At 35.3% G+C, this 20380-nt stretch overlaps 2 protein-coding genes across 4 annotated transcripts in view; one reads left to right on the top strand and one right to left on the bottom strand.

The window, feature by feature from the left end:
- The window catches only part of cdc73 (cell division cycle 73, Paf1/RNA polymerase II complex component, homolog (S. cerevisiae)), a 75128-nt gene that overhangs the window by 38530 nt on the left and 16218 nt on the right, over positions 1–20380 (top strand). For all 3 annotated transcript variants that reach the window (XM_088927748.1, XM_088927747.1, XM_088927746.1), the window contains exons 11-13: positions 15286–15343; positions 16707–16742; positions 19175–19262. In XM_088927748.1, coding sequence (XP_088783874.1) covers positions 15286–15343; positions 16707–16742; positions 19175–19262 — 182 coding nt within the window. The remainder of the gene's footprint in view (positions 1–15285; positions 15344–16706; positions 16743–19174; positions 19263–20380) is intronic.
- LOC148823529 (beta-1,3-galactosyltransferase 2-like) lies at positions 3135–9059 on the bottom strand. Its single transcript, XM_088927568.1, has 2 exons — positions 8434–9059; positions 3135–5698 (listed from the first exon to the last, which is right to left on the bottom strand). The coding sequence occupies exon 2, from the start codon at positions 5442–5444 to the stop codon at positions 4161–4163; it is 1284 nt and encodes a 427-aa protein (XP_088783694.1). The 5' UTR covers positions 5445–5698; positions 8434–9059; the 3' UTR covers positions 3135–4160.

The raw sequence follows: 20380 nt of genomic DNA, 5'->3' as shown, positions 1-20380 counted from the left end.
TGATATTATCCATATGTCATGGCCTTCAGTAACCTAATCTGAATCCATTTGTGCATTTATGAAAAATTCTGGAATGACTCCTGAGACAGCATTTTCCACCTCCATCGACTAGGATATGTGTGACTTTCTCATGGAAAATTGGTGATCCCTCCTACAGAATTCCAGATGCTGGTAGAGCTTATCATATTGTGCACACTGGCTGCACATGGTGGTGCAGCACCCTACTGACTTTACATTATTACCTTAAGCAATTACAGTCAAAGTAAGGTAGGTAGAAATTACGTTTTCAAAAGGAAGCATGACTTCTACCTGAGACTGCTTGCTTTGTGGCTTTTCACGGCATGACAGTTTTCTGTAGTGATATTAAAAATATTAGAACATAATGTATATTGTCAGCAAAAGCATTTATAAAAACTGTTTCCCTTGCACACTGCCTTGAGCTCATTTTGCTGTGACAACTTTTTCACAGCATCTCCCTGTGACTGTTGTGGCACTAAGTTCACTCTGTGATATGCAAAGGCAATGTCAATCCAGCTGCTAAATCATATGATATAGTTTCAAAAAGAGTAAATGTGAACTGTGGTACTTTTCGTACATAACAGATTCATAACAGATCAAGCTCAAGATTTCGTAGCCTAAATATGCATTTTAAATTGAAAACAAGACCCTTGCGTGTCTTTTGACTTAATGTATAGAACATTCTTTCTGAAGTGATCAAATGATCGTAAAAGTAGTTTTAAATGTTTTTTAAGGAAGAATGATATGGTCAGCATCCAACATCACTGAGCACACTAAAACTTTAATAAAAATTAATCAGTAGAAGAGAAACAGTAACCTTATTATATAAACTTTTAATATGTATATCAAATCCTGCTGGAAATTTAAGTGTGCTGGGTGTGCAGGTTTGTGAAAAGATTGTTCTGTTGGTCTTTTCTTTATACACCTTTGCACCTTTTGGATGGGCATTCGAGACAAAAGAAAATGCAGTCTAGAGATATAAACAGCTATATATAAAATAGCTGTTTTTTTTACTATATTCTCAAGACTTTTAAGATTTGAGATGAAAAGACTAATATAACATATTCCAAATTGTTGATTATACTATACCCAGTTTCTGTGCTATGGTTCTGGTTTCTTCATTAACTTTCCACACCCAAATTGCTTGCTTCTCTTTCTCAGTTCTCTAGACTTCATGTTGGTTTAGGCGTACTGACACCATTTTTGAAAGGACAAAGGTTAAATCGAACACTGCCCATTTATAGTTCTTTTATGTGTGCATAATCGATGCAACAGGAAACATGCGACCAATAAGAAAAATGCAGGAGCCATTTGTCTCAGTAATTATGCTCACTTGAAATGGGGGGATGAAATACAGAAATTATTCTAAAATGTTAAAGTATATCTACACAGAAATACCAAAAAATAAAATATACTTTTGCCTCAGATTAATCTTTACATCTAAAATCCTGATTGCTACTGTTGCTGTATACTCATATATATGCAATTTTGACTTCACTGTACCAATACTTATGAAGGGGTCTGTATATTGATGGACTTTTTCCATATAGAACTTTATATATATATAACTGCACAGCCTTACATGTGGTCTCTTTTAGGAGGCCACATAATTTATTTCAAACTCAGTGGTAGTCTAAGACTCAGTATAAGTGGTACTAATATGAATGACATGTTGTGTAATTTATTCAGAGTGAACTTTAGGTCCTCAAAAATAAATTTTACTGGCTCTGATTTGAATTTTCTTGTCACTGATTTTCCTAACAGCAGTAGCCCTGGTTTATACCTTGGGTAGGTACCTGTGAGCTTGACAGCTTTGCCTATCCTATCTCTGTTGGAATAACTGTTGCACAGTGTAGCTCATTTTTGAACAGGAAAACAGTGTCAGAGTGCACATTTACAAGCCTGTGTAATTTCCTTCCTCTGTACAGGTGCAAATGTTATACTGATCAGCAAATCCACAAAGAAGCAATGCCATATTTGGAACTATCAAAATATTTGCTAGGTAAAAAATGTTAAAATATGTAATGATATTTGCAGCTTATTTGGTTGCACAAAAATTAGGTCAAGTAATAGAAACTTGACGTAACCAATCTATATGTGTAAAAACTATCTTCTAGTTTAGATTCTAGTCAAAAGGTTGTAAAAAGCATTATTAGCTTTTATGGCACTGTGGTGGGGTGAGCATCGTTCTTTCTAAAGTTCTGTTAGAAAAAAATGAGTGCATTTTGGCATTCAAGTGAATGTGAAGTTGATAAAGCCATATCAACACATTGAAATATCTTACTAATTTAAATTAGTATTATTTTTTTTTATTTATAGTTTCACTTAATACATTACAGCATTTAGGTTTTGAAAGCAAAAAAAAATCATGTATAGCTAAAGCAGCATATCAGCATTAAAGCTAAGATAATACCCTTAGACTGTGGACAGCTTGTTTTAGTAATAAGAAATAGCTTATATTCTTGTCTTTCTCTGTTATAGTTTTCTTATAGTGCAGGTTTGATTTTTCAGGTACCACTTTACTTTAGGAGTGACCTGTAAGTCGTTTGTTATTTATGAATTATCAAGTTAACAACCCTTGTACTAAGTCTGTCTTGGTATTTGCTTTCTGTGTCTAATAGATCTGTACTGTTTAATAATTAGGTAATAATGAGCCATGTATTAGTAATGCACTTGTTTGTAATCAAGTAATCAACCCCTAAAATTGTGTTATAGTAAAGACACCTCTGTATGATGGATCTTCTATGGATGAAGTTTATTTTTATACATGTGTTGGTATGGCACATGTTTAAGGAATACCTTTAAAGTAAACTGTAGAGACATATAATATGGAACTGTTCCTCATAATTCAGTTCTTAGAATGGATGTAAGAAACATTGGTTATAACATAAATTTCCTTTTACCCTGTAATCCAGCAGTTTTATCACTGGTATTTAACAATCTCTTTTATGGTATTTTTTTTTAGTAGGTTAAAAATCAATTATTTTTTTGTATTTGTAAAAAATATTGAATATCAGATAAATATAAAAATAGTTTTCAAACTCAAAGTGAGGAAACAAATTGTAAGAATTCAGGAAAATATAAACGGTTTGTATTCTTTCAGAATAAAAAAGTAGACCTTAAATTAATGAATTTGTATCAGAATTTTACTTTATTCCATTGGGTGGCGCTTGTAATTGTAACATTTTTCATCACAATTTTGCTCTGAGTAATATACACTGCTTCCTTGCTGCAATGCATGCAGTGCAAATATACTTCACCTTCCCTGCTCTGAACCTTGTGAGACTGCTGTTGTAAGTATAGTACTGTAGTGTATATTGTATGGAACTAGTTGAATTTAATTTGTTTTGAGGTTTTGTAACGAAGTGTGTAGCTGCAGTTTAAAGAAGGAATATATTTGTATATTAGTTTGCATGCTTGTGAGTCATAAGCCTTCATTCTTCATTTTGTGTTCCTGGATATTAGCATTATAACAAAGAAGCACTGTATGAGCAATAGTTAAGATATCTTTTGTGATACATGTAATTTCCATCCATAAAGAGGTGATAATTTAAAACTTGTACACCATCTAGATAAATTTCTTTGAAGTAAAAATGTGTAATAGGTTTGTAGTACCTAAAATGTACCAGTGCTTAGTACACCAAAGCTTGGATCAGTCAGATTAATTCCTGGGAGTAATGCACAGTGTATTCTGGAGGGATTCTTCTCTTTGAATCCTTTGTGAGTTTTTTTTAATTTAAATTAATTTTCCTTGGGTCTGGATATTTCTTTTTGAACCATCCATGTACTCTACATATTGAAATTACACAAACAGTGTAAACAGCCCTTTGCATAGTCCTTTAGCAAGCTCTAAAAATACTTTTTTTTGTTGTTTCTGATAGTTCTTACTGGTACCTGAAGTGGCAACTGTACATTTTAGATTAGTGTGCATGCTTAGTCTTGCACATGTTCAACGATATATTTTGTTTTACTGCCCCTTTAACTATCACATTAGAGTTTTACAAGTACATGACATTTCTTTAAAACTTAAAAAAATAATTTCCTTAAAGACAGTTACCAGTACACAGTGCCAGACCCACCGTGCTTGATCTTCTATAGAACTGACCTCTGTACATGCTTATTTACATTTTTAACAAAGTTAATCACAGACCCCTTTTCCAGTGCAGCTTCCTGTGTCGATGTCTGCTGCCTTTTTCCTTGGCTGCATTAATGCAAGCATTGTGCTTGTTGTTTTGTAAATGGTTCCAATACTTAATAAGTTCATTTGGCTGGAACTGGTGAGAGGTAATCAAGTGACTGTATTTACAGCTGGAATAGGAGACCCGCCAGTGATTAAAAATAAATTCATTAGGAGGTGGGACTGGGTCAATACGCAGTTTGGCAAGGCAGATTCCTACGTAGACATCTTCTAAGTGGAGACGGCGTATACTTAAAGAGGCTTTATAAATCTTTCCAGCTAAGTCCCCTGAGAACACGTACCCTGTCCCAGAGCAGAATACTGGGTATCTCTCACTAGGATACAATTCAGGTGGCATGTACCATTTGCTATCTTTATTTCTATTTGGGGCATAGCCTCTCATCAAATAGCCAGTAAAATAATTCTGCCTGGGTGGAAGATCTGGCCTTAGTAACTTTTGAATCAAGTATTCTGTATTGACAAACATATCACTGTCTGTCTTCATAACGTAGTGAGTATATGGACAATGTGTAGCTACCCAGTTCATCCCCATAAGAGTTTTAATGGTTAGGTTGTAGTATGTGTCCAAGTATTCCTGCTGAATGATGTCATGGTGTTGTCTACTCTCTTCCACAATAGAACGCTGCAAGTAGCCATTGCCGTTTTTCCCCAGGCCCAGCAAAAACAGACGTATGTATTTAATTCCTGGTGCTATGGTGTCATTTCCCCAAGTGTGTCTTATGGCATTCCTTGCATCTATTTGGCCTGGTTCTGCTGCTATCAGTAGTATTAAGAAGGGGCTTCTGTCTTTGCATTTGTCTGGCTCATTGATGATGTACCGGTAAGGCTGTGTGTTCAAATTACCCCCTGCCCCCTTCTTTCTATACAAGCTGTTATTGGCACTCAAAGAGTTCTCCAGTCCAGTGACTCCCTGCACAGACAGCTCAGTATGACTCAAGTTCAGAGTGACCTGAGGCTTGGGAGGTGCAGGGAGAGTCTCCTTCCAAATGCTCCTCAGTGAGCTCTGATTGGTCTCACCTTTCGGTGAACGGAATCCCCGCACAGTGTAAGCCACAGGGTTCTCTCTCAGGCCAGTCCTCCCAGGCAGCCAGTCCACATGGTTACAGAACAGGAAGATGCCGAAAAGAAAAGCTAGACACAGGAGGCCAATGATGTGTGTGCGGAAAAGTGACCTCTTAACATTACAAGTCATTTTTTTCAGGAAGCAGTGTCTTCTTCTCCACTGCATGATGCAGATGTAAAATTCCCCGCTGCTTGATTGTCACATTTAATCAAGTCACATGTGTACTGCAAATGGAGCAGCCGTTATTAAAATGAAACATTCAATGTTTCTTGATGCCTGTAGTAGAGCTACATTTGTGATAATGTACTCTCCAAGTAACCCAGTTTGAACTCCTTTTCTGGCTTATCAGCATAATTGGCTGTCATGCTTTCATGCAGTTTCTTAAGTTCTTCTCTTCAGTTTATGCTTCTCTTGGACATCTGAAAAAAACCAACAATTTTTCAGGTAAGTGCATTACTAGAGTTGGGAAAAACAAACACAGTTGAACAGTATATTACATTGAATAACTTTTTGTTTTTTCAGTTGCTTTCAACTTGAAGTCTTTGATTGCAAGTGCTATATCAGTTTCAGTTCCTTTTGTTTGTTTACTGTACAGAACCTTAAAAGATATACAGAGAGCATTGCCATGTTATAATCTGTTTATATTGTGCTTCACTAAATTTAGTAATGTTATAAATGTACGTAAAATGTATGATTAATACCTGCATTACTTTCTTAAATCCTTTCTGTTTTGGCTAATTGGGTGCATACCAAAAAATAGTACAGTATACATTTCATATGGAATGAACAAAGTAGTAGCAAGCTAGTCAAAAGGCCCTTAACAGCTATGTAAATTTTCCCATACACAATATGGTGCTCTTGTAGCTTTGTATTGCTCTAATGGCCTATTCCTATCAGCCTCCTGCTGTGCTTGAAAAGCAAGTGAAAAGATGCATCTGTCAAAATGAATTTTCAGGGTCCAGCAAGCTCCACTGCAGAATCTGCAGACAGTAGCAAACGATAAGTCTTCACCCCTCATTCACCTTCAACCTGATATTTGTTTGAGAAAAGGGGTGCCTTGAATGTTTTGTTTTTGCTGGTATTAAAATCTTTTGTTATGTATCCTTAAGAAGATTGGCATAAAATGTGATCTTGGAAAGTAAATTCTATTCTATACCAGAGATTTAGAATATTTTAGCCTAATATATGTTGACGTTCTATAAATATATGGTCAGTTATGACTAGAGTGTGTTGAAATTTAAATTAAAAACTTAATCTGTATCCGCTCTGTGAGTTTGCATTTCCCTATGAATCTGTTGGCTAGGAGTAGAATCAATCCAGTCTGACCTTTTTAACAAATGAGCTTACCCTGCTATATTACTATAATGTAGGCCAGCTTCAGAAGCAAAAGCTAGGTAAGGCTTGGTGAATTCTACATCCCTTCTAAATGAAAAGGAACAGACTTGAGATTCAAATAATGTAATTGCAAAAAACCAAAAGCCAAAAACAAAAAAGACAATTTTACTCAACAGTTATATTGTTAGATATTTAATCAGTATTATATCATTTAAAACTAATTTAAACAAGGAATTGCTTTCATATGTATATATACATTTTTGTCTGTCTATTGCCATTTTTTTAGTTGTAGAAATACAAATGTGCAACACTTCATAGTTTTCCAAATCTTCACTGACCTGGGTTTCTTAAGTTTTAACTGCATCTGTAAAATTATTTTTCAATATTTTAAGCATAAAAATATTTTTAAAACGTTTTCACTTGTTAAAAGTTGTATGGTTCAAAGAGTGACATGTTTACTTGACATGCCACGTCTGGCTTTGGGCCCTCTGGCTTATTAATGGAACTTCTAAAGGTCATTTGTGACACAGATCTAACCCATACAGTACCCCTACTTGACACCCATAAACATAAATTAAAAGAATCTTTTAAAATCTCCCATATCAAGTACTAGTAAAATTTGTATTCAGGCATGAATAATAGTAATAATATTGTCAAAGTATGTATATACTGTTTGTGTAGTCTAAAAACAAGTCCATAGCATAAACTTGTACATCCTAAAATAATGAACACACAGAATATGCGGGTACTCCATGTTATCTGTTTTAAGTTTTTAATTTCCATAATTAAAAACATTGACTGACTGTTCCTTATAACCTAGTAATTATTTACATTCCAGTATTTTTGTTCCTTCATTTTAGTACTGAATTATATACTGCTGTTGAAATTAGTAGTTTTATTATGTGTTGGTAATTGAGGTAAAAAGAATACATACAGAACTGTCTGAAAGGTGCATAAATGAGCATTAACTAGATTATGCAACAGCCACTAATCTCTTTAACAGGCTTAAATCTTTTTCCATGTTAATGTCTGTATATATGTAATGTTTTTTTATTTTTAATGCTAACACAATTTGTTTTGGAGAAAAGGTATTATCCTGTCTTGTACTTTACATTGACAAAACTGACTCGTATGTTGATATCGCTATTTCTAGCCAATTAAGTGAGATACAGTAGAGTATTTGGTCTAAACCCTAAAATTGTATAATTGTATTTTGGAAAATATAAGATTGTATGTCAGAAATGGTATAGGATATACACTTCAGTTAATGTTGTTTGACTGCATGATCTGTTTTGATGGTTGAGCTCACGGCGTGTCATATCAGACGTTATTTATTGGACCTTTCAATTTACTTTGGTTTTTGTACATCTGGTCTGATGCGCATAAAGTAACGTAAAGTGTTTTCAATTTTCATGTACATAAACATAGTTAAACAAAAGTAAAAAAGTACAATCATTTGAAATGTAGGATCATTGCAGGATCATTATGACCTAATTTAATCAAGAGGATGTAGGGAGAACAAAATATGTTAAAACATAATAGCAGGCAAGCTGATCGATTCCATTGACCATTGCAAAATACTGTATTTATTTTACAATTCAGTAATTAACTATTAGGAAGAGGCTTGGTTTCAATTTGTCAGTTCTTGTGGGTGGATGGAACGATGGGGGGTGGTGCTGGGAAAGGAATCAAATCCATTGAATTTCTCTGCCTCGCTGCTCTGAATTACATGATGCACTTTTAAGGTCTTCAGAAAGACAATAGGCCTCTTGTGACAACAAATCAGTAAAAAAAAAAATACTATTATCGTTAAACATACCTCTTCCTGTTGTAATTTTTTGACGTAGGTAGACAATTGTGCTTTCTGCAGGCAGGGCTGGCACGCCATCATTCCATGAACGAAAAAAATTAATGTTTTTCCCCTAATCACGTGTACATCCCCTTGTGTTCTTTCTTTTATTCTTGGCTTCCCATCCGTCCATCTGTCAGTGTCAGACTGCAGCCATCATTTCTGTTTCCTTTCGTAGCCCAGGGTTTCTTTTTTTCTCAGTCCTTGTGTGTATTGCTCTTCTAAGAATGTTTAGCCTGCTTAGTAGTTTTTCTTTATTTATACGTCGTGCTGACTTGATTGGCAAAAGGCCAGTTGGTGAACAAGCCCCAACAGCTGCAGTTAGACTGTTTTTGTTTTCCCATTACATAGAGGTTTGCTTTATCTGTCCAGTATCCATTCCTCCACTGCTTTAGTATCTGATCGCAATCTCAGACAAACCCTACTTCAGGCTGTACCACTCCTTTGCCATGGTAGAGAAAAGCAGGACAAAAAATCTCTTCTTTACAGCAGCCAGTGTAATGTGATTTTCCTCTGTTGAAAGGAATGAAGAGCTCCTCTGCTGCTCTGGGAAGGCAGCTGTTTAACTGTGGAGTTAGACACCGTTTCAGTGACAGAACATTCAAACGTCACTGCTTACTTAGCAGGGGTTCCCACGTGACCTATTCATATTCATTTCCTCCCTTCTACAGTCTAAACCTTTAACTATTTGCTTGCACAAGACAGGAAGGCTTTATCTTATAAACAGTTTTGAGAATATCTAGTATAATTACTCTTGATTATTTTGCTTCTTGCTTTTTTCATTTTTTAGTCTCATGTAAATGTCAATATTTCCTGTGGACTGGGTGTGAATATGTAGGTTGCATTAGCAACAGCATGTAAATCCTCTTTATTTAAAACTATGCTGATAAAATCTAAGAAGCTATCATAATGTTTGCTACTATTTGTTGCACTGATGCATTGCATTTTTGTGCATTTGATAAAGAGGTTAAAGTGAATCACTATTTATATGGCATTCATTTCTTGTCTGTGACCTTTAACAGGCTCAGTGTTTAAATTAATAACCCCAGTGCTGTCACAGCTAAAAGCAACACTCAGTAATGGCTTGCTGAGGGTTTGAGTGTGTATATAAAAGATTATTCTTTACAATTTGTTTGTTTTTATATGGAGTTTAAGAAAATATTGTCCAAAGTAGTCTTTTGGTAAATATTCAGAATGGCTTTTGCTATTTATTTTTGGATTTACAATTCACAAGGTATTATTTATTTTGTAGAAAATGAGTTTTAATAGCTTTTCTTAATAGTGTAATGGTGGTAATTGCATTATCAGTACAATGTGTCAAGGTATTATTGCAGTCTAGATATTGACAAATTTCATACAAATCCTAACTTTGATATCTGGTTTTATGACATTTTTGGAATATTGGATTACTATTCAGTGGAATTTGAAATGTTCCTTAAGGTTATAATTTTCATATCGTTTGTGTTATAATGGCTTTGTGTTGTTGTTTTTTTCATTCTACACTGTGCTGTTCGATGCTCATTCTCATTGCACCATGCTCATTCTCACCATGACACTGGGCTTTATTAATATGAGGTTATAAGGTTTGTGAGCTCCATCTGTCTAAAATTGTTGTAATTTTTTATTTTTTTAATATTTTGTTTAATTACATTAGTTGTAAAATTGTGATGAAATATCAATGAAGAAAATTTGAAATGTTTTTAAGCCCCTACCACATTATATGTCCATTTTGTCATAACTTTTCTTAAGTTCGAATTTTAGGGTTTGACTTTAAAATCTTTTACTGTTGTAAAAAAAACATTTAAAAACATCTTACCGATAACCTTATTGTTAACATATGAAAACCTCTGCTACTGTTGCTAAACAGCTATTATAGGTACTGTAAGGTATATTGTATCTATATTGTTTTTCATATACAATATATATACTGAGAGGCATTCAAAAATACTAATTCCAGTGTTCATTTTTTGTATTCTTATTGCCTCTTGTTAATGTTTAAGGGTCTGAGAAGAATGTTGAGTAAATAATGTATATCTATCATTCAGAATGGCAGAGAATGTAAAGTGAACGTGTCTGATTTTTTCAAACGAGTAAATAGTAAACATATGAGAATTAAATGGACAAAGTTATTTTTAACCACACAAACATTCAATGGATTATTTGAACAAATATGTAAAGAATCAAGGGTACAATTAGTGTCTGAAGCATAGGCAAAGATGTGTATTCTGATTCTCCTACAAATGTTTTTCAGCTTTGTAGGGTTTATCCACGTGTGTTCAAAAGCAAAGCAAAATGTTTCCTCTTTCGGTTAATGCTAAAAAAGGTTATTTTGTCTTCTCTGTGTAATACCATGACAATGCAATGAACTAGTGATCCTGAATTAGTGTGGGCCTTTTTCCCCCCCCAATAAATATTATAAGCAAAAGATAATTTGGTACAAATAGAGCAAGCTGTTGTTTGGATGCTTAAAGAAAATACTTCAACCTAAACTATAGCACAGAAACAGGGCATAGCAAAATCAACTATTTGGAATATCTTGAAATAGAAAGAAACCATTGAAGTACTTAGGAATCAGCAGCAAACAGGGTGGCTGAGAAAAACATCTTCAGTTGTTGATACAAGAATTATCAAAGCTGTGAAGAAAAACTGTAAATCAACTGTTGCTTAAATGACCAGCAACGTCCACAGTGCAGAGGTGAATCGCATTCTTTGATGATCCCATCTACGATGAGCCGGTAGAATCATGGGACAAAGTGTTATAGAAAAATGAGACAAAGATAAACCTTTACCAAAATGATGGCAAGGTGAAAGTGTGGAAAAAGGAATGAAGTACAGATGATCTAAAGCATACCACTACATCTGTGAAACAAAGTAGAGGTTGTGTTATGACTTGGGCATGCCAGACCGCCTCTGGAACTGACTCACTTATCTTTATTGATGATGGAACTAATGATTATAGAAGTAGAATGACTTCAGAAGTGTACAGAAACATCTTGTGTACATGCCTCCAGACTCATGCAACTGGTACTTCATCATGCAACAGGACAAGGACCCAAAACACTGCCAATGCAACCAAGGAGTTCATCAGGGGAAAAAATGAAAAATCTTTAGGCAAGTCAATCTCTTGATTTTAATTTAATCGAGCATGCATTTCTCTTTCTGAAAAGTAGACTGAAGTCAGACTCCCCTCCCACCCCCCCAACCAAACAGCAACCAAAAATGGCTGCAGCAAAGGCTTGGCAAAGCATCTCATAAGAACAAATCAAGTGTCTGGTCATGTCAGTGGGTCACAGACTTGATGCAGTTACTGTGTGCAAAGGATTTGCAACCGAAGACTAAGTTTTATAGTTCAATGATTTGCTTTGTTAATTTTTTCCAGTACTTATGCTGACCTAAAATTATCACAAGAAGTGATATTATTCTAAAATGTTAAAGCATATGTGACATTACGCAGGGGTGTGTCCAGTGTGGAGGTGGAGTCCTGGAGGGAAGGGTGATGCCTCACCTTGGTAGTCACAGCTTTTCTGGCTATTAGAAGATGAGCCACAGCTGTGAAGAAGGCACACTGGACACCCCCGGAAGGGGAGGATTCCACATAAGGCGTTATTTTTTATTTTTTCCAGCCTGTCCCATCAGGCATCTTCACTGGGGCAGGGCAGACCTTTTTCACACTTGAGTTTTTATTTGTTTTTGTCCTCAAAACTGTGTTCTTCACTGCTGGGCTAGCGGTTCTTCTTTTTTCAGGGCTGGACCCCAGTGTATAGGGCAAGCCCAGCCTGGATGTTGCGATGCACAGCGGCGCACCTTTCTTTTTGCTTTTTGTTTCTTTTTTCACCTTTTGGTGTTATATCCGGTTCCTGCTAACCTCACACCGGTGCTTCTGGTTAGGGACGTTGACTTTTTACCGGTGCTCCCCATGGCTCCGCCCACTCTCACATTGTTACAAATCTAGAAATAAGAGGGGACATTCTATACTTTTACTTCATATACATCTTTTCATCTCAAATCTGAGTTGCTTGAGTACACAGCAAAAATAGTAACTTTGACTTCACTCTTCCAATACTTATGGAGAGCACTTTATATGTGTTGTCCATCTTTTTAAACATACTTTAGCAAATCACTGGGTCTGAATATTAGTTGCCCTTGCAGTAGTTTTTTGGTTTTCTTTCTGATTTGCATGATTATTATGATGTTTCCCAAGGTATTTTAATTCATCCTTGCACAGTGTACCTTAGGGTTGCTTTCTCACATCATGCATTTACTGTGTGACAGAGGCAGACAGTACAGTACACGACACACAATATTCACCTTAAGTAACACACGTTCATGTATACTTTCCTGTCAGCTAGCTAGCTCATGAGGGTTCACACCCGGGGCTTGGCTAGCATTTGCTTACTTCATACACACAAAACATGACCACATTTTATTTCAAAATCAGTTCTGTTATCTGTAGAGACACAAACTCTGAAGGTCTATCTTTATGTTTCTGTTTATTAGTACTTAGCTGTATGAGAGAGCACTCTGTCTGTTGGTCATCTTTTTCCGTGTTGCAGTCTAACTTCCGGGTATGGTGGCCTCATTGGTCCAAACCCAATACCTGTTTTCAGCTTGGCTTTGTAGTGTCAACGCTGAGTGGTGCATGCTCATATCTTCTGGTAAAGGAAGTACCATTTTTACAGATGGTTAAAAATGAGTAAAATGTGTTCAGGGTTGGTATTTGGCACCCCTCCTGCCCTGTGACATAGTGTATATTGGTTTATGAACACAATGTAAGTTTCCTAAAAGACTGCAAGGGCCACGAAAAGCTCACTTGTCAAAAGCTAGGAATATTGAATAACTGATGTCTTTAGTTCAAGGTTAAAGGTAGCGATTCCAGTTAAACAGGTTGGTTGAAACTGCATAAACTTGAAAATTGCTGCATAAAAAAAACAACGCCTCTCAGTGGAAAAGAACGGGTTATTTTGCATATTAATTATACCATTCATAACCTTGTCTTCAAGAGTCTGCCAGGATAGTAGTATGTTTAGGCTTTTCTATGTGCCCAGATTAAATTTGCTGACATGTATTGATTTTTTAAGGAAAGCAGTTAGAGACCCAGACCTTCAAAAGGAATCATTGGAATTCAGAGCCAGTTGGAGCTGCAGTGCATCAATGTCCTAATTTCTTCATATTCATAGCTATTAAAGATTCACTGTGTACGTGCACTTCCCATCTAAGATCTTTTCCCATTTCTTTTGGTTTACCACTACAGATTCTGTTGAGTTACCATGCCCTTCAAATGTATTGGGACCGGAAACTCAAAGCTGTGTTTTGGTCTTATGTAATGTTTGTATGATTGAGATTAATATGAAGTAAGTACAATGTAATATACATTTTGTATTTGGGTATTAAAACATACTTTGTGCTAAACCCAGTGATTTTGTGTCGCCATAAGTATTGGGACACATTCACTTTAAGTAAATGTCAGAGGGTAAAAGTCATTATTTGGCTGCCTTTCCCTTTGAGACAATAACTACATTGAGTCTTTATGTATTCCTTTATGCATTTCTGTTCCTGCATATGCTTGTGGTGTTCTGGCATAGTTACATATCAGCATGTAAAATGTGTGCTTAATTTGATTTAAGTCTGTAGATTTATCTTTTTCCCCACCTGCTTACTCCTTGGTTGCACTGGGCATTGTTTGGGTCGTTGTGATGGTGCATTACTTCAGTCTTCTCAGCAAGGCACAATGCATAGTGTAGCATCAGGATCTAGCAAGCCTGCTGTGGTTGTGGACTGCAATTAGAGTAGCTAGGACTATGACAAGGTTGTTGACCTTCGAGGCTCTGATCAATACCAGGCGTCTTCCACCCATTCCTAATATTGGATTAAGTAGAAAATATTCCCGGATTGGTATACTTGGTTACAATGCAGTCTTGTCCTGTGTCAGTAATTCTAATTTTTTTACAGGAAAAAGGCATGCCCCCCTCTACTCTTAAAGTTCATCTTGTGGACATGTATATGTGCCATGGGAAAATGACTTGGTATCCCCAGGGATGCAGGGAGGGTAAAGGATGGGGTCACTAGCCACCTAGGTTGATATCGGGTTTACTTGAAGTTCTGAAATTGATTGTAAATCAACTGTACAATCACTTCTGGTGTACTTGATAAAATTCATAAGTATTTTCCCAGGAATATGCCAGAGTAAACTTGTATTACTAGTTTTATCTAATTTTACCTATATCTGTCAATGTTAAAGTTGCACAAAATAGCACTGTAGCTCTTCTCTATGTACATAAACCTCCTAAGAGTTTAAGCCTTCCTTTTGTGTGTACTTTTTGTCCTCTAATTTGAGGAGCCTCTTCCCTGCAGGAATGAATTTAATTTGAACCCTACTGAATGTCCTGATAATTTACAGATTTGAACAATGAACCTCTCTTTATGGGAATTTCCAGAGTAGGCATGAGCCTAAATATATATCCTAGTACTACTTAATATTATTGAAATGGAAAAATGCACAGGCAAGTTTTTAAGTTTTTTTAATTAAGCTAGTTTGGAATGTATTTCATTTTATCTACTATTAAATTAATGTATGATTTCTTTTGGTTTAAATAATAAAAATAGGAGGCTGATAAGTGGAAAAAGAAAATTTAAAATAGATTAGTAGTACAGTTGTGTATACACAGACAAATATGATCCCTTCAGCTGAGTGAATACATGTTATTACTAAGGATATTGTAAACACATCTAGAGGGGATAATCACATTGTTGTTTTATATATTAATTACTAGTTAAATACTTTTTGTAGTTTATGAAAAATATTGTAATGTTTTATTTTTTCAGGAAGGGGCTTCAGCCAGAAAAGCACAGACACCAACAGTACAGCCTGTACCAAGACCAGGTATTAATTAATCTAATGTTGTTAGCTTTAATTAATAATAATTTTGTTGTGTGATAAGTATTTAGAGTGTGTCAGAATGTTTGTGTGCATATGCGTTTGTATGGATTATTATTTACAAATTTAAATTACTATTTTGCTTTCTAGAATTGAACATGGTAATAGGACTTTATCTGAAATCATTTTATGCATGTTTTTTTTGCACAGCAGGGAGGAAGAATAGTTTAATGACAGTGTTTCATATGTCAGCATTTCATATTTCATGTTGTTGTTTAGCAGTCTTTGACTGTTGGGAATGTGCAAGAAATGTTTGTTTTTGTGTTAGTTTGGAAAAGCAGTGGGAGTATATTCCTGTTACCTTCAAATGCTCAACTTTCCAGTGTGTGATTACTAATATTCTTTTTCTTGTCAGCAAGTTTAATTATACATATATTTCTGTTGATATTTTCTAGTTTTATGGAGTCTTAGTTAAAGCTTTTGCAATATCTGAAGCACAAACCTTATATGTCATCAACAAGATTTTACAATGTGGACTTAGACATTTTGTTTCTATATATAGAATGGCACCTTTGGATGGAAACTGAAACACAGCTTTGTTGGGGTCCTTTAACAGTGTATCTAGATTATTATTAGAGCTCACTATGATTTTTATACTTGTTCTCATTGCTTCTGTATTGAAAATACTTTTTTTTTTTCAGATTTTCAACAAATGTCTGTTTTTACCACATTGCGTAACCAGAGGACAATCTGTGCTTTTATAATTTTACTTCGTGGACAACTTTATTAATATACTAACATTAGTATATACTTCCTATATAGTGTATACTAATATACTTCAGAAAATCAGAAGCAAGTTCAGACATCTGCAACTTTTAGTCTAAAGATTCTGTTTAGTAATTCAGTTAATGTTTTTTGAGCACATTTAGCTCAAAAAATGTGAAAAAAATTTAAACCAGAATAAATCAAATGAGATCAAATGTTCTTAGGTTTCAGTTGGGTGGTTTTAGGGGTGGGGGGCTCATTATGCACTACATAATAGAAATGTTTTATTTTTTGATATTCTTTGCAGTTTAGAAATCTAGACCTGGAATTGTTAGAATTTTTTGCCATTTTCTTTTTTCCCCTTCAGGAATATATAGGATATATAGGAGTGCCTAAAAAACCTACTAGATGAACGTTTGTCTTTTCTAACTGACATTTGCCCAGCTGCTTTTTATTCAAAAGATGTCAAACCTTTGTTGCAAAAGTTCAAAAACTACAACCACAAAAAAGTTACATATGTTGATGTCTTTTAATACTTTAGTAGTCTTTTTATTATATAAAGTGGAACAAATTTCATATGCTAAGTTTTTTTTATTCTTTTTAGTTTCTCAAGCCAGACCTCCTCCAAACCAAAAGAAAGGTAAGGTATTGTGAGATTTGATGCGTCCATTTCCTACACATCAAATTAACTAATGTAGAAAGAAAGATGCAAACCTTTAAACTTCTACCTAACCTATTCTAACAGTCCATTTTATGATGTTAAAGACTGATAAAATAGAGTTGTTGATGATCTGTATTGTCAGCACTTTGGTGATCTAAGGCAGTGGTTCTCAAACTGTGGTACGCGGAGTGCAGCCAGGTGGTACGCCAAATGATCCGGAACTGTGTCGTGTGCGCTGAAAAATCGGGATGGGTTTTCATATTTTGTATTTTAATACGTGTCGAATACACAGCCTACGTGCTACGATACAGTGCGCACTAATACTTCAGTGGACACAAGGGATACTCTGTAATTCTATACCACTCTATAGGAATGTGTGCTACGCACGCAAGTGACCAATTGTATTTTAAAAAAGCTACTGTATCTCCAGCAAATAGGGAGGAAGGAGAATGTGCGTGATTTTGGAACAATGCCAATGTTGTGTAAACACAGGAATGCATAGAAATACTTGCTACGAACACTGGTAATCTTGTGAGCACAGGAAAGCGTGATAGATAACAGAAAAATATTTAAGAACTGTTCTAAGTCAATTTGAGAAAAATACACCGAGTGTCTCTGTTTCGCTCCCAAGCGCATGAAATAAAAACTTTAAATAAATATGGAAATAAAAACGGAAACGCGGAAAAATGCAAGCTTGCGGATTGCTAAAGCAGGTAAGCCCCACACTATTTTTGAAGAACCTTATTTACCGTTGGCAAAAGAGCTGACACGTATTATGTGTGGAGAAAAAGCTGCTGAACAGCTCGGCCTGCTGCCCCCTCCGAAAGACACGGTCACTCATAGAATTATTGAAATAGTGGATAATATCAAAAGTACGCTGGTAGAGCATATTAAGATGAGCAGATGCTTTTCACTGCAATCCGATGAGTCTGTAGTCGATTTGGCCAATTTGCTCGTTTATGTTAGATACGAGTTTGAGGGTACATCCCATGATGACTTTCTGTTCTGTAAACTGCTACCAACAGGAACTACAGGAGAGCACATATTTCAGCTTCTGAATGAATTTATCGAAGAAAATGGCATCGACTGGATAAAATGTGTCGGAGTTTGTACAGACGGTGCTAGAGCAATGACAAGCCGACATAACGGTGTAGTTGCACGAATTAGAGAGGTTGCTCCAGAAATGAATGGACGCATTGCAACATCCACCGCCAGACCTTTGCTGTCAAGAAAATGCCTGACGATTTAAAATCTGTTAGACTCTGTTGTGAATTGTATCAAGGCTCGAAAAATGAATTCACATCTGCTTTGCTCGACTAAACAGGCTCACCCCTCTCACTGAAATGGTGCTTTTTTATTAGTTGTTGTTACTGTTTTTTTCTGTAAAACACTTTGAGAAGCCACCTTTAAAGGCGCTATATCAAATAAAGTTTATTATTATAATATTTATTATATGCGTGTGTGTGCACGCGCGCTCATGTTGGTCATTGAGAATTTCTGGGGTTCCTATGAGATGATGACTTGTAGGTGGTACTTGGATGCTTTGGTTGGATTAGGGGTGGTACTTGGTCCAAAAAGTTTGAGAACCACTGATCTAAGGTTTTCATCGTTCCTTTATAAACAATTCTCAGATTGTCTACCAAAAAATGGTCCCAGGCTGTCCTTTTTTCAGGATTACCTATCTCTCAGCTAATTCCATTTCACTGCATGATCATACATTCAAAAGTAGTGACATAGTTTAATTAGTTAGTGTTTAGCATTTATTTGCCCGAATATTTCTGCTCCATTCTTCAATGGAAAACTCATAATTGCTTCAGAACAAATGTGGAACTGTTATATTTAAACGAATCTTGAGAAACATTATTAAATGTTATATATATTTAAAAGTCTAGCAAAGGTTCATAAATGTCACCAGCGTATTGTCAGTAAATTTGATACTGAATAAAATTATGGCAACAGAAGGAAATCAGTCTAACTTTGCTTTACTGATCTTTACTGATAAGTATATAAAATTTACAAATGTCTGATATATATATATACCTGATTTATGTGAGACTTAAGAGATTAATTAAAAGGAAAAATAAGGACAAATCTGGATATCAGTGCCCTAAAACTCAGAGGCCACATCCCACCCTTGACTGGCAGCACAACCAAAATGTTTTATCCACCCTTGTGGTACAATTCTCATTTGCAGTCCTAAAACATTCAGCTTTCTAAGGCCGTTAAGTACAAATTTATGATACCTAAGTGTTGAAATCACAACAAAAACAGTCAGGTTACCCAACAGCCAAATTATCTACCCTGTTTCCACAATAAATAAGCATGCATTGTTTTCTGTATTTCTGACTGTAAAACTGCAGAAGTGAAACAGTTCCTGCAGATGCTACAACTTAACTGTTTTTTTTTTCTAGGATCTCGAACTCCTATTATCATCATACCTGCAGCAACTACTTCATTAGTCACCATGCTGAATGCAAAAGATCTTCTGCAGGACTTAAAGTAAGTAAATCATAAAACAGTGTCCAAAATGTCTATATGAATTTATAATTTAAAGAAATTATACATTTCTTTAAAAAGGTGAATATATGATCTATATGGCTTCTGAATATGTCTGGTTGTTTAAATTACTTGCAGCCTTTTGTCTGCCATTAGTAGACAAAGTAGGATTAAACCAGTATCTTACTTATTCTTAGTATAAGTAAGAAAAAATTATTAATCCTTGTTGCAATCACTATAATGCTATAATTTCATATGACTTATTAAATTGTTAGAATTGCCGCATTGAAGACTATGTATTGCACAATGTTGCCTTTAGAAAACAGTTGTTTTTTCACATTTTTAGACGGCCAGGATTTTGAATGTTGTCTTTTTGCAATTTTGAATGGAACATTTGACTTTGATTTTTAAGGGGAAAAATGTTACTGCCTTGTACTGAATGGCACATTGATGTATTGGATGCCTTTAGGATCAGACATAAATCCTGTGACATGCAGTCATATGAAATCCCTTGTGGAAATGGTTTGCATTTAAAATGTCCAATTAGTTATCCTTTTCTGGTGTTCACAGAACAGATCTCTTGTGGAATAAGTAAACCATAACCTTTGGGGCTTAATTATATGAAAACTACTTGCAAAATAATGAAGGATTTTTCTTAATTATATTTAGTGCAACAGAAATCATTAAAATGTCTTACCTGTTTTTGAAATTCTTTAGAAAGCTTGTTGTTTGAATTTTATAAGATAATATTCTTCTCTTTTTTTAACTTCAGTCCGAGTTCAAAAAGTCAGTGAATCAATATTAGTAGTTGTTTATTAAGTCAGTCTAGTCAGCTGTTCATAAAGATCATAAAACCGGGCTAAAATTCATTCTGTGATCTACCACTGCTATCGACCCTCACCTTCCACTGCAGTATGTGATCTACAAAAACACTAATGAAGGCAGCGCTGTTCAGGAATGATGTTATTTGAAATGATTTCTCATTTTGCTAAGTATTCTACTGGTAATTGTAAAGATTTTTCAAGGGAGGATTACTCTGCTGAAGAGGCCATGTTGGTGCAAATTTATCCCTAATCTTAGCCATTTTCACACTTCTTGAGAAATTTGTTCTATTTTTTACC

This window comes from Atractosteus spatula, chromosome 11 (assembly GCF_055471065.1).
Source record: "Atractosteus spatula isolate fAtrSpa1 chromosome 11, fAtrSpa1.hap1, whole genome shotgun sequence".
Classification (NCBI taxonomy): Eukaryota; Metazoa; Chordata; class Actinopteri; order Semionotiformes; family Lepisosteidae; genus Atractosteus; species Atractosteus spatula.
Note: the sequence above shows the minus strand (reverse complement) of the source record. Positions and strands in the feature narration are given on the sequence as shown.